General features: G+C 42.8%; 1 protein-coding gene across 1 annotated transcript in view; it reads right to left on the bottom strand.

The window, feature by feature from the left end:
• The window catches only part of LOC102040724 (cadherin-4), a 412,700-nt gene that overhangs the window by 32,331 nt on the left and 367,329 nt on the right, over positions 1 to 13,040 (bottom strand). The window contains exon 7 of the mRNA XM_031059080.1: positions 9,031 to 9,168. Within this exon, the coding sequence (XP_030914940.1) occupies positions 9,031 to 9,168 (138 nt within the window). The remainder of the gene's footprint in view (positions 1 to 9,030; positions 9,169 to 13,040) is intronic.

The following is a 13,040-nucleotide window of genomic DNA, read 5'->3' on the forward strand; positions in this document are numbered from 1 at the left end:
AGGAATGCCCAGCACATGGAACCTGCTGCTCCTCCTGCCTCTGCCTCCTGTGAGGTGCTGCAGCTCCAGCTCACTGAGATTACACTCTCCAGCATGGAGAGGAGCTTGTATTATTCTTGATTTTACACCAAGTACTACATGTGTCCAATCTGAGAGAGACCAATAGAGTATTTTTTAATATCTCCCCCCCACATTTTTTTTTTCATGACAGAAAATTGAAATTTGTAATGGAACTATCGTTCCTGTTTTTTTTTTTTTTTAATCACCGCTCTTTGGCAATTTCTGAGGTCTGAAAAATTCATTACCACTAACTTCCATCAAGGGTGTTCGTGAAACCAAAATTACTTAATCAACTCAATTTAGCTTCTTGTGTAGACCTAATTCAGAAAAACTTTATCTTCTTGAATTGTTATTGCAATTAATTATTTCCCCCCCCTTTTTTTTTTCTGCAGCAGACGACATTTCAGTAATTAGATATTCTATAAAAATGAGTTATTCATTCAGAAGAGCTTCACTTTTATATTTGATTAATCACATTACCACTGAGGTCTGGGTTTTGTCTCCAAGGAAAGTTTAATGACCTCATTTTAATCCTTCTTTTAACCACCAGGCAGGTATCAATGAGAAGAAATAAAATTATCTTCTTTTTTCTTTTTCTCTGCTTTATTTCACAATCTCGAGATTACATTTGATGCTTTTTCTGTGTGACTGACCCATTTAGAAGGAAGTATCTAGCTGATTCCAATTAGGTTCAGGGCAGAATCAGGCTAAACAGAGCCTTGAACTGTGCCTTAATAACTAATGCTCAGTGTAATGGAGAGGAACCAGAACTGCTTTACCACGTGGCAGCCAGTTTAAAGCTCTGTACATGATTAATTTAGTGATAATTTGAAAATGAATGTACTGAAAGGAAATACACAAAACAAAAGGCACTGTAAATTTAGGTTTTGATTAATGGGGTCTATTAGGAAGAGACTTCTATCAAGAAGATGACTATTTTCTTTTAAATCAATGCATATATACCCACACAATGTAATGGAATAATTCATATAAACCACAATTTATCTGCGAGTAGAGACTTGGATATGATTGATGACTGTTTCCCTGGCATCAGCATCTATCTGTGCTTTGGATCCAGCAATATGCACATCTAAATCTGCTATTTATACATATACATCTCTGTATCTCTATCTGTTTGGCAGTCTCAAAGGTATCTCATCCTTTCTGTCATGTTCTACACTGGTGTAAAGGCTTAACAGACATCACAGAAGAGGCTGATGCTTTTTTCATTAAGACATGAGGAATTATTGTTTTCTCATGAAGTGAGAAATAGCTTTCATTTTAGATGAAAGAGGTGATAAAATAAAGAACAAAAGTTGAGCGCCCACAAGAGAGAAGGAAGTGTTTCTTGTGCTCCCTAGCACAGCACTGGAAGGACCTCCAGGCACTCAGAGATGCTGCGCCTGGGAAGGCCCCAGTGCTCCCAGGGAATCTGCACTGGGAGCTGAGGATCACCCTCATCTCTCACAGAATTAAACACTGTGGGCATCTCACCTCCTCAGCCCCGCTGGACAGGCTTTGCACTGAGGTAGGGATCCATCTCTAAAAGCCAGCTGGACTCCAAAGGCAGATCAAGGTGTAAATAATTTCCTAATCACGGTTAACCTGCGTGTCTACAGCAAACACCTGGAATAATTATTGTGGTGAGTTCAGCACAAGGCTGTAACAGGATGGGAAGAATGAATATTGTTTCTCCTTTTGCTCTGTTTGTTAGTGCTGCCTCCCAACCTAACATTCTTAATCTAAATTCATTGTTCATGGCAAAGGTTGTCACCGGGACATGCAACAAGAGGCAGAAAGCCCATTTCAATTTATAAGCACTGGGGTCTTATTTAGGAAAACTAGACTGATTTGTGGTTTTTAAGACTTCACTGACTGTATATTTAATGGAAATGCACACAGAATTAGGTAGATGCACACATACCCAAATACTACTGGGCATATCTGATTCACTTGAATATAATAATTTATTTCAGTTAGAGGCTGACAGCTCTGTAACAGCCCAGGCTTTGCTGGGTACTTTGGCTGAGCCTCGTTTTGACTGGAAAATTGCAAGTGAACACAGTCATCTGGGAATTTCCATGAAAGCATAATTGATTTTTAACAATAAAGCCTGTCTGCAGGACTGTACAGAACTCAGGGTTTGTCTTCAGCTGTAAAACAGCACAGTCCTGCACATTCCCTCACCACAGCACTGGTCCTTCCCCTTGCCAGCCCTGACCTGTGCCACCTACTTCAGTTCTTGTGTGACAACTGCCTCTAAATTATGCCACGGGCATAGTTTTGATGATTTAAAAACGTGTGTGATCCAGGCTAATCTACATCCAAATGTCACTGCAGACTTTCTGAATGGCACAGGGGTAGTGACAGGGACAGTGAGACCTGCACGGACACCTACACATGCACCTTTAGTCTGTACACTGGCAAGTCATGTACACAGGGCTCAAGATTTAAGCCCTTAATCTTTTCCAGGGTCTAGGAACAGGAGGAGGCAGATGGACACGTGCCAAGCTCCTGGGAGATAGCAAGCTAGCCACTTTCACCAGTTCTTCTTGGATCAGCCTGTTAAGATCTCTTTTTAGGAAGCCCTCAAAGGCATCCTGGTCCAATTTTCTGCCTGTAGGAAATCCCAGTGACATCCCACTCCTGCTGGGCTCTCCCTCCACAGCGTAAGATGAATTTGTAAAACATGAGCATGCATGTAAAAGGGATTTCTCATAACACTCCTGTGTTCCAAATGCTTCTGGCTACATCTGCCTATAAATGTGTTTAGGAAACCCCAAGGCAGCCTGACGTGGATGCAGATTTTGGTTTCCTACGACCATTAAATATCATTTCTCCAAAGCAGACCTATTTGCATCTTTGCATCCCAGTCACTTGGAAGTCACAATCTTTCAGCCTGAAGGAAGAGCTGAGGTTTTTTTCCCTGCTACTTTGCTATTTTGAAGCTCACCGTTGCAAATGGAGCTCAGCAGGATCTGACTGAGGGGGCTGGAGCCCAGGCAAAGCATTCACCCAACTTGCAAAAAAGTCACATTTTTACAGTTCACATCAGCTATTTCTGTGCAGTGCTGCTCTTGCATAGGTTGATGCACAGCTATTTTCTCTCCTCAAACAAACAATGAATGTGAGAACAAACACATTCAGAACAGGGAATACAATTTTAGGTATGCTTGTTTGCTTTGTTTCCACAATTTTGGCAAGTTCACAGAGCAGGAGGCTAAGTGAGAGCTACACCATGGCTGTGAAAAAGGAAATACTAATGCCCTTGTTCAAGGCACTGAAACTGGATTACTATATCCAAATTGGGTCAGAAGAATGAAAACTGAGCAGAGTGTGGAGCACAGCAGGGTCAGCAAGATAACCAGGGAAGGGAAGCTGTAAAGCAGAAGGGGTTGGAGGATCTTGGCTTGTTTTGCTTCATGGAACGAAATACAAATGTACACTGGTAAATCACAGGGGAGAGAAAATGGGAAGGAAACATGAGAATGGGAGAAGGAAGAACTATTTCTGGTGAAGGCAATGCCAGCAGGGCAGGGATGCTCCAAGAGCATCTTCACTCTCAAATTCCAAAGCACTTCTCAGAATGGGCTCATTAACACCTCCCACAGCACTCGAGGAACCAGGACACCTGCACAGAGAAAGGTCAGACATTTTTGGCAGTGTGGTGCCAAAACCAAGAAGCCCTTTTAACCTGGGTCTCTCTCTGTGTTCCTTTGTGCAGGAAGCACTGGGCTGTTCTCTGCAGCTTCCAGCACTGCCTGACCCAGCCCAGCACGGGCCAGGCTAACTCAGCCTCACTGCAGCAGCCAGGGGTGAGCCTGCTCTGACAATATTCATTACACAGGCCAGGCAGAAACTGGCAAGAACTGCTTTTCCCAATGTGCTCGCAACAAGGACTTGCTCCTTCACTGATTAGCCAAGTCCATGTTGAAACCAGATTAACCTTACCCAGAAACAGGTCCCTCCTGCCCCAGCACAGCCTCTCTGAATCCAGGTTACTCCTCACCAGCAGCTCTGCTTTGAGTTCAGCCAGCCTTTGGCCAGCAAAGCCCAGCACTGCCCTGTGAGCTGGGAAGCACCCACCCATCTCCAACAGTCCAGTCCTAAACCTTTGGAGCTGTTCCTAGCTCAGTGTCAGGATCAGCCAGCGAGGCAGGGAAGGGGATGCTGTCCCAGAGCTGCCTCTTTAAAACCGACTCCACTGGATTCGGCTTTGGACGAGGAGATTCTCAAAGCAGTGACAAAGGGCAAATTTTAAAGTAGCTTAAAATAAGACCTCCTAAGGCTCAGGAGATTAAAGAACTTGAATAGCCCAGTTTCTTTCTTCCCTTTATTTCCCTCCAATTTTTTTTTTGAGGGGTTGATTGCCAGGCAGGTTTTCCCAAGAATCCACAAACTCAAGTAATCATGAGCACTTTAGCCCTGTGAAATAATATTTTCCTTACATGGGCTACTATAAAAACAAGTTCTGCACAGTAGGCAAATTTAAAATAACTTTTAATTAACATTTCAGACACAGAAGTCTGATCATGCAAATTCATCTGCGTCTCCTCTCTGTGCCTGATTGTTCCTGATTGAATATGATAAAAATAGACTTTGAATGAGTCAAGTGTGGGCATGGATTTCTTTCACTTCTCCTCCCCTCTGATTATGCATTTTCTTAGATAAAGTGGAAATCCTTGAATGGCTATTAACAGTATCATGGGTCAGACTGGAAAGGGCATCCTGCCTGAGAGGAGTTAAAGATTTCACTGGAATTAAAGGTGTTCCTCCTGTGAGCAAGAAAGATGCTTCAATCTTATAAAAACCCGAGACTATCCAGCATTGTTCTATCTCAGCTGACTTTTAATCTCTGAAATACCAACTCTAATTTCACTGCATCCCCTGTATCTGAGGTGAGCATCTGACCAGAGGCTATGGATCCATATTAATATGGAAAAACCACAACTCACTTGCTCACAGGAGATAAATATTTGAAGGGAGACTGAGGAATTTCCCCATAATTAAGACATGTCAGAGGACATGGCCCTGTTATAAGTAACAAGGACTCTGGATAATGGAGGGCACAGTGATACCTTCATCTTACAACAGTAAAAGAGCCAGTAAAAATTCCTACAAAGCCTTTGTAACACAGTCCAGTTAAAATGTCAATATTTTACAATAGCTTGGTGACTTGGCAGGTGCAAAATCCACCGAAACATCCACAGAAATGAATGAGTCACAGAAAACTTGGGCATGGGGGACTAAAATACCCTTTTCTATGGCATCTGACCCAGAGCCTGTGGGCATGGGCTGGTTGGGCACTTTGAGGAGTCAGTGCTACCTCTCCTCTTTGGCAGAGGGAAGAGTTGCCTCCCTTCATTAATTTTTGCAAGCAGCAATGTCACATGAAGAATACAACACTGTGGACAGGCTGAAGTCCCTTAGATAGCCAGAAGAGCATTCCCTGGGTCACAATCCTGCATTAAACCATTAAAAATGCCCCAAACAGCTGCCTGTGATGTTTATAGTGTTTCAAGGGATGCTCCACTCTTGTGGTGTCTCTCAGGAGACACTTCCCCACTGCTGGCTGCTCTCTGATGATTCTCAGCACAGGCACAGGTAGCACTGCAGATCAAAACAGCAATTCACCATCACAAAAAAGAGCGGGACAGGACCAGAGCAGGCACCTGGTCCTCGCTGTGCCCAGTGCCTTGCAGCTTGCTGCAGGTAATTCCCACAGCTGTCAGGACTGGCCAGGCTGATGGAGACTGGCCTTAGAGTTAACAGCAGACTTGAGTTCCAAATTGTTTCATCCAAGGACGCTGATTTCCATCCTCCCATGTAATTTCAGAACCCTTTGTTTGAGAAGGTGGGGCTCCTTCTTCTCCTGCCTTTCAGGTGATGGACCAAAGGATGTGAAACCCACTGACATCAGTTTTCATGGAAGCACCCCGGAATTCTGGAATTTTACTTTATAAAATCTTCATTTTGTACCTTTAAGGATCTTCTCTGTAATTTTATCGCTCTTTTACCACCTCTCATCCAGCAGTACACTTTGATGCCAGCCCATCTGGTATTTTGGATGTCCATTCACCACCACACCTCTGCTGGCTGTGCCACTCTGGCATTGCTGTGCCTGTGTCTGAACCTGCACGTGGTCCATGCACTCAGCCCCGTCCCCCTGCCCTGTGCTTGCTGCAGACGTGCCCTGACTCTCTTGACCATCACAGTGGATGCCTTCCTCTCTCCCATCCTGTTGTTAAATTTTACACAGCAACATTAATTCCTGCTGCTGAATACATGAGCTGTGACACCAGCATGGTGCAGTGTCCTCCTGAGCTACATTCCCATCCAGAAACGATTAAGTCTGAAACCACCCTGGCTGAATGACAGGTAATTTAAGAGCTCTATAGGGTGGGCCTCTGTATCTGTCTGGGATGAATACAGCTCCTGAGTTCCTCTCATCTGGCTGCTTGCCAAGAGCAAGCCACAGTTTCAGTTATTCAGTCTATTTTTGTTTTTACAGCAGCATCTCAATACAACTATTTAAAATAAAAATATACAATATCTCTCCAAACAGTCCACAGACTTAAAAGAGACCATGGGCTTTCTCACTCTCTGAGGAGCTATAGATTTCCTGGAAAGTGATTTTTGCTATTTTTTTAGAGGTGTTAAAATGCAGATCAGACTATTTGAGGACAGCGAGGAGATTCAGCTCAGGCTTAAAGAAACTCATCAGCCTGACGCTGTTCCCTCTGCCAGTAAGAGAAAAAACATATTATACTTTCATACTCACATGAAATTCAGCCTGGCTATACCCAGGAGTATATCAAAGATATTTGTTTCCATAGAATCACAAAGTATTATTGTAAAACACCCTTGGTTCTCAACTCTTTATAGAGAAGTCCCATGTGCCACTGTGTAAAGCCCTTTGGCCCTTGCAAAACTCTTTATTCAATGAGTGAAATTAGAGAAATAATGGTACACATCAACTCTGCTTAGAGGAAAACTAGCATTTTCTAATCCATTTAACACAATTCTATGGGTAATTCTCTTGATGGCTTTTATTCCTTCCAGGTTTAATACACACCGAGACATTAAATACTCAGAATTCACCTGAAAGAAAATTTCCATTATCCCACCTTCCATCAGCTTTGAAAAGTGCCATTAAAATACTACACATCTGGAAGGGATGCTGCCCTGCAGAAGGCACCAATGTGCTCGTGCAAGGAACCCTGACCCAGCTCACCCTGGTCCCCAAAACTTCACCTCCCAACCTGCACTGGAGACAAGGACCCCACGGCCTGGGTCATGCGAACAACCTGTGCTGAAGTGACATGGCCACTAGATGTCATTCCTTTTTCACTCAAAGGGAGGGCAGAGAAGCATTTACCTGGCAGAATAAAGTCCCCGCACACACCAGGGAGCTGTGGCAGTGCTGTGGTGCAAGGTCCTGCAGCCCCACAGGCACAAACCTCCTTCCAGAGAGAATAATTCTGTCCTGGCAGGAGAATGGACCACAAAGCCCAAGACCCGTGCTGTATTTTTATGGCTCTCCATAATAATTGTACCATATTGAAAGAGATGTTTAACCACAATTTTACAGCAGAAATATTGGAGTATCCATGATGGACACACAGCACACGTGTGCTGATACATCCACTGCAGCAGCAGCACAGCCTGGGGATTGATCCCCAGACCTGAAAACATGTTGGGTGTCCACTTTGCTGAGACTCAGGAGGAATTTGGTGCCTTTTTTTCTTCTTAGAACCTATGTCCAAGTCACTGTGTGAGAAAATGCTGTCTGGGAGCTGAGCATGTCATAGCCCCAAGCCCAGCTCCCCATGGAGATGGGAAGGAAGGACCCAGACTCCAGAACTGACATGAATCCAGTTTGGGTCCACAGGGGCATAAACTGGGCTCTGCATGACTTCCCTGAGTTCTGTGACATATCTGCAGTTTGTAAGAGTATAACTAAGTGGAAACTTTGGTCCTATGCTAATAAATATTTAGAGACCCTTTAGGACGGAATGAAAGTTCAGAATTATATAAATAATAAAAACATTCCTCCAAGGATGTTCAGTGACTTGAGCACTACAAAGTTAGACCACCTGTATTTGAGAAGATTTGATGCCTATTTAAGATACATCACTTACTGCTCCTTGTTGACCCTCATATGAATACAGACAGGGGGTACACAAGCATTTCCCATTTATTAGCATATAGACCTCTGCACTGCTCTGTGATTTCTAAATTTACCATGCACATTTCAGATGTTCTACATCTATGGATTATGAAGGCTGGAATGAACCAGACCACATCATTTCACCTTTCAAATCTTCATTTTTACCTTAACCAGCTCTAAAAATTTGTCATTTGCAATCTCTGTTTTTTTTCCCCTTGCCCTCCAGGAATACCTTGGAACACATGAGAACAGAAGAGAAGACTCTGCTAATAGAACATAAGAAAAATCTTTAACTGATTAAAACCAGATGTACTGAAGAATGTCTACACATTTACTGCCAGCACACACAAATACATCTGTTAGAGCTATCAGTGAAATACAAATTTTACCAGCTACCTGCTACCATTTAGAGCACTTACAGCCCTCTTGAAATCATATCGAAGCCATAAACCCCAAATATCTCTCACTGCTCAGGATTTCACTCAGAAGTATTAATAACCCTGATATGTCTACAGTCAATTGCTATGAAACAACTGCATCCTCTTTGGTGCAATCAGACATGGGCTGTTTGCCACGTTATTTCTGCTCCTTCAGTGCCTTGGCCAAATCATTCACCAAATAGTTTTGCTGGTTCATGAATCAATCTTTTTCCTTTTTCTCGCCTGAAAGTCTTTATTCCACAGTTATCCATCAGAGTTCCTGCTATCTGCCCAAGCAGCTTGGAGAGACAGCAGATACCGACACCCATGAGTTCAAAGCAGTGTGTGCATGCATCACCCTGCTGCTGTGGGGGTACTCACAGTGCTGGTGGTGAATTCAGGGGGGTTGTCATTCACATCTGTCACTGTAATGATGGCTGTGGCCGTGTTTGAGAGGCCATAGTTCAGATTTCCTTCCATATCTGTTGCTTGAACAATCACTATGTACTGCTGAACTTTCTGGAAAAAAAAAAAAGAAGAAAAGATGAGACACAAAAACGCACCCTGTGAAACACCTTGGTTTACTTTCCATATACAAGTGTGATCTTTAAGTAGACTAAGAAGCTAATTGGATTAAAAATGTTAGTAAAAAAAAAATAATTTTTCTGCATCATTTTTGAAGTGATTTTTGCACAGATTCGTGGACATCACCTGTCTCACGGGAAAATAAAAGTCTTATGGGCAAAATTCCCTGGTTGAAGCTGACATTTTTATTAACTTTTAAGTATTTTCTGCAACATTAGCTTCTGTCTTCTGAAAACCAGTAAAAGTTTTGTTCATGTGTTTTCACTGAAAACATTGCTAAGAACATTATACCCCCCAAAATTGACATCAACATTGCCTGGCAGCCCTCCAGCTCGTTCTGCTCACACAGTTTGACGCCCAAAAAGCATTAAAATGCTTTTCGTGTTTCAATCCTTACCACAATCTTGGTAAATAAGGAGAATTTAAGTCCAGTATGGAAGAAAAAAATAATTCAGTGCAATAAACAGCAGTTCAGCAGAACTAATTTAAATTCCTGAGCACCCCCTACCACACAGCTCTCAAAGGAACAAACCTCACAGAGCCAGCCATAAAAATCACACAGTGAAGTTCTAAAGGATGCTGTAAGTCAATGCAACTGGAAAATAAACCTGAATAAAAGAGGAGAGGCCATCTGATGTTGCATGTGTACATATCTTCCTGGGATCTCTTTACTTAGGAATATCTGCCTGCATCAAGAGAACTCTCCTGATCTTTACAACTGGCCTCAACAACAAATTTTCATTTAGACTTGTGGAATTTACTGTTGATTACTGTCATGCTCACAGAGCACTCTACAGGCAGATGGGAAAGCAAAGCTCCTCTCCTGGAAAGTGGGCAAAGGGAGGCAGGAGAACCAGAGAAGGATCCAGGCAAAAGCTCAACACAACCCTGCTCCTTAAGGCTGCAGGGGGCACATCAGAGAGCCCCAAAGGTGTGCAAACCAAGTGGAGGCAGAATTTTATGCAGGAAAAGCTTTTTTGTGAAGTCAGGTGGAGGGACTTGGGTGCAAGGAAAGACCAACTGCCCCCAGAACACAGCTCAGGGACCAGGGCTGCTCCTTCAAGGTGCCAGTGCTTTGTGTGTAAAATGTCAAATGTCCTCTGAAGTTTCAAAGGGCAAGAATTAGGTCAATTAGGTCTCTTTATTCCCATATAAACATCCTTGAAGTGCTGTAACTGCCTCAATTCTTTAATTCTTCTGAGTTGCCAGAATAAGAGATCTGCATTTTAGCTTTATCTTGATTCCAGGGCTTTTAATTGACCTGCTAAATTGACAAGACATCACACTTAGGGATCCATCAGCACCTTGCAACTGGAATATATTATGGAAATGCACTTTCATTATCTCTTCCTATCTTGTATAATAAAACATGAGGGAGAAACTATTGTTAGCCCTTGTTTTGGCTCATGCAAGAAGGTTCTGTTCATTACTCCATTTGTAAAGCACGGCACAAGGCTGAAATGTCCTTATTAGTGAATGTAATTTCTATTTCACATCTAGCTTTTCCTTCCTTGTTCTCTGTTATAGACTACCTGGGAAGCTGATGGAAGTATTTCCTAGCAGGCCAAATACTCTGGTTTAAATAACAGAAGGTTTAAATCATAGAAGTGGGGAGGATACTTAAAAAAGTAGCAGCAATCAGATTTCACATAAATGAGAAAAACACATCTGTGTGTGTGTGTACTCACAGACCCCAGGTTTACAACAGAGTTGCTTTCTTTAACAAAGCACTGTTCCCTGAGCTCTGTAATGTTAATAAAAAAACCCCACAAATTCAGAGCATTAAATTAGAGAAGTTTAAAAGAAAGATGTTGATCAGATCATACAACACAAAAAAGAGAAGGAAAATGGCCAGAATTTATTATAATGTGCAAATGTACCAGCCACAAGGAGCTGGTGTAGAAGGATGGAAAGAAGGGAGGGATGGCAAAGGAACACAGCATTTGTGCAACAAGTTCAGACAGTCCAAGCCTGGTGAGAAAATGTGGGAATTTCAGCAGATCCCAAAGGAATGGAGTGATCAGGCAGGACCATGATGGGAATGCACATGTTGGAGAGGCGCTGGATCTCAGGATAGCACTGGGTACACATCAGAAATGAGCTGCTGGGGGAACCCCAGAGACATCCCCAAAGCTGCACTCATTTCCACCAACTGAACACAAAACTACTGTGTTTAGAGCAAAAGTGGATTTTCACATGGAGAATGGTGTGGGAAGCTGTACAGAACGCAGACATAGGAAATCAGAGAAATATCTAGGTTAGAAAAGACCTTTACAATCAAGTCCAGCCATAAAGCCAACATTGCCAAGTCCCCCAAATCGAAACAGTCTGAGATCTGATCTGCCAAACCTTCAGGTTTCCATCCACATCCAGCTCCATCCCAAAGGCTCCAGCACTGTGGGCATACAGGGATGCTCCTTTCAAGTGCCCAGTTTTAGTTTATAACTAATTCAATCTCTGGTGAGATTGGCCCCAGCAGATAACAAATTACTGGTTTTTTGTTTTTCTCTAGCTAATCTTTTTGCTTTTGTGCATTAAGCTGATTTTATTGAACTATTCAATCAATTTCAATTTCAGCATGTCCTTCCAATTTGTCACATCATCTCCAGGGGCATCTCAGTTTGTTGTCCTAATAATATTATTATTGTTATGACTATTAAAAAAAAAAAAAGGCAGCCTCATACCCCCAAGCATGAGAGACATTTTCTTGATGGCATTTTGATCATAGAGAATAATTCTTCTATTCTCTTTCTTTGCAAAAATGACATTTTAAATAGCACAGGGCAGAAACTACAGCATAGAGGCAAAGCAAAATGGTTCTAACATTTATTGTATGTTTGCTCTGATGGTGATGCTGGGGAACTCAGGAAATGAGTCTGTGGCCCAAGGGGGTCTAGACTAAAAACCCAGCCCCACTGAAGCCTGTGGGAGGTCCTGTGGCAAGTGTTTCTAATAAATCTAACAGATCTTCATGCTACAGCAAAGCAAATGTGCTGTTTCTATTCCACCCTAGGAAAAAAACTCATCTTGATGAGTGCAGAGCTTTTAGTATGATCCAAAAACTAAGAAGGACTTTTAAAGGAAAAAATTATGAAGGAAGGAATAATTAAAGGAACTGTGGCAGATCTAATCTATCTGTTCTTCTGTCAGTCATCTCACACAGTGCCCCAAAGAAATACATCAGCTGAACTCCAGAAGATGGGAATTGGTTGAAGGAATTTGTTAAGCTGGCTAATGGGAAATTAGTCAAGGGCTTGGTTAAACAGGTGCCTTGTACAGAAGGAATGGCAGCTTGGAAGAAGGTAACAGCATAATAGAAAAATGTGATCTAATAGCACAAAATACAGGAAAATGCAGCAAGGCACCAATAAAACAAAACTTTCCTGGAAGCTGTTCTCTTGGACACGAGGAAGGAGGGCTGTCCCCATGTCCCAGCAGCTCCCTGCTGCCGAGCAAGGGGCAAACACCCTGTGTGCAGCTCTGAGCAGGGCACAGCTGGCAATCCTGATCCCTGTGCCAAGCAGCCAGGGCTCCTGGGGATGCTGGGCACCAGCCAGGCCCTTGTGCTCACTGCTGAGCCCCCTGGATCCAACCAGGTGCTGGCACTGAAGAGCCCATCACAGGAGAAGAGCCTGGCTTGTTTAGTCTAGCAAAATGAAGGCTGATAGCAGATATGATTGCTGTCTATAAATAACATCAGGAGGATAAACACTAGGAAGGCAAAGAAGCAATTTAAACTAAAGGACAGTGTTGACACAAGAACAAATGGGTATAAACTGGCCATGAATAAATTTAGGTTGGAAATT

Source organism: Geospiza fortis, unplaced genomic scaffold (assembly GCF_000277835.1).
Source record: "Geospiza fortis unplaced genomic scaffold, GeoFor_1.0 scaffold361, whole genome shotgun sequence".
NCBI classification, from domain to species: Eukaryota; Metazoa; Chordata; class Aves; order Passeriformes; family Thraupidae; genus Geospiza; species Geospiza fortis.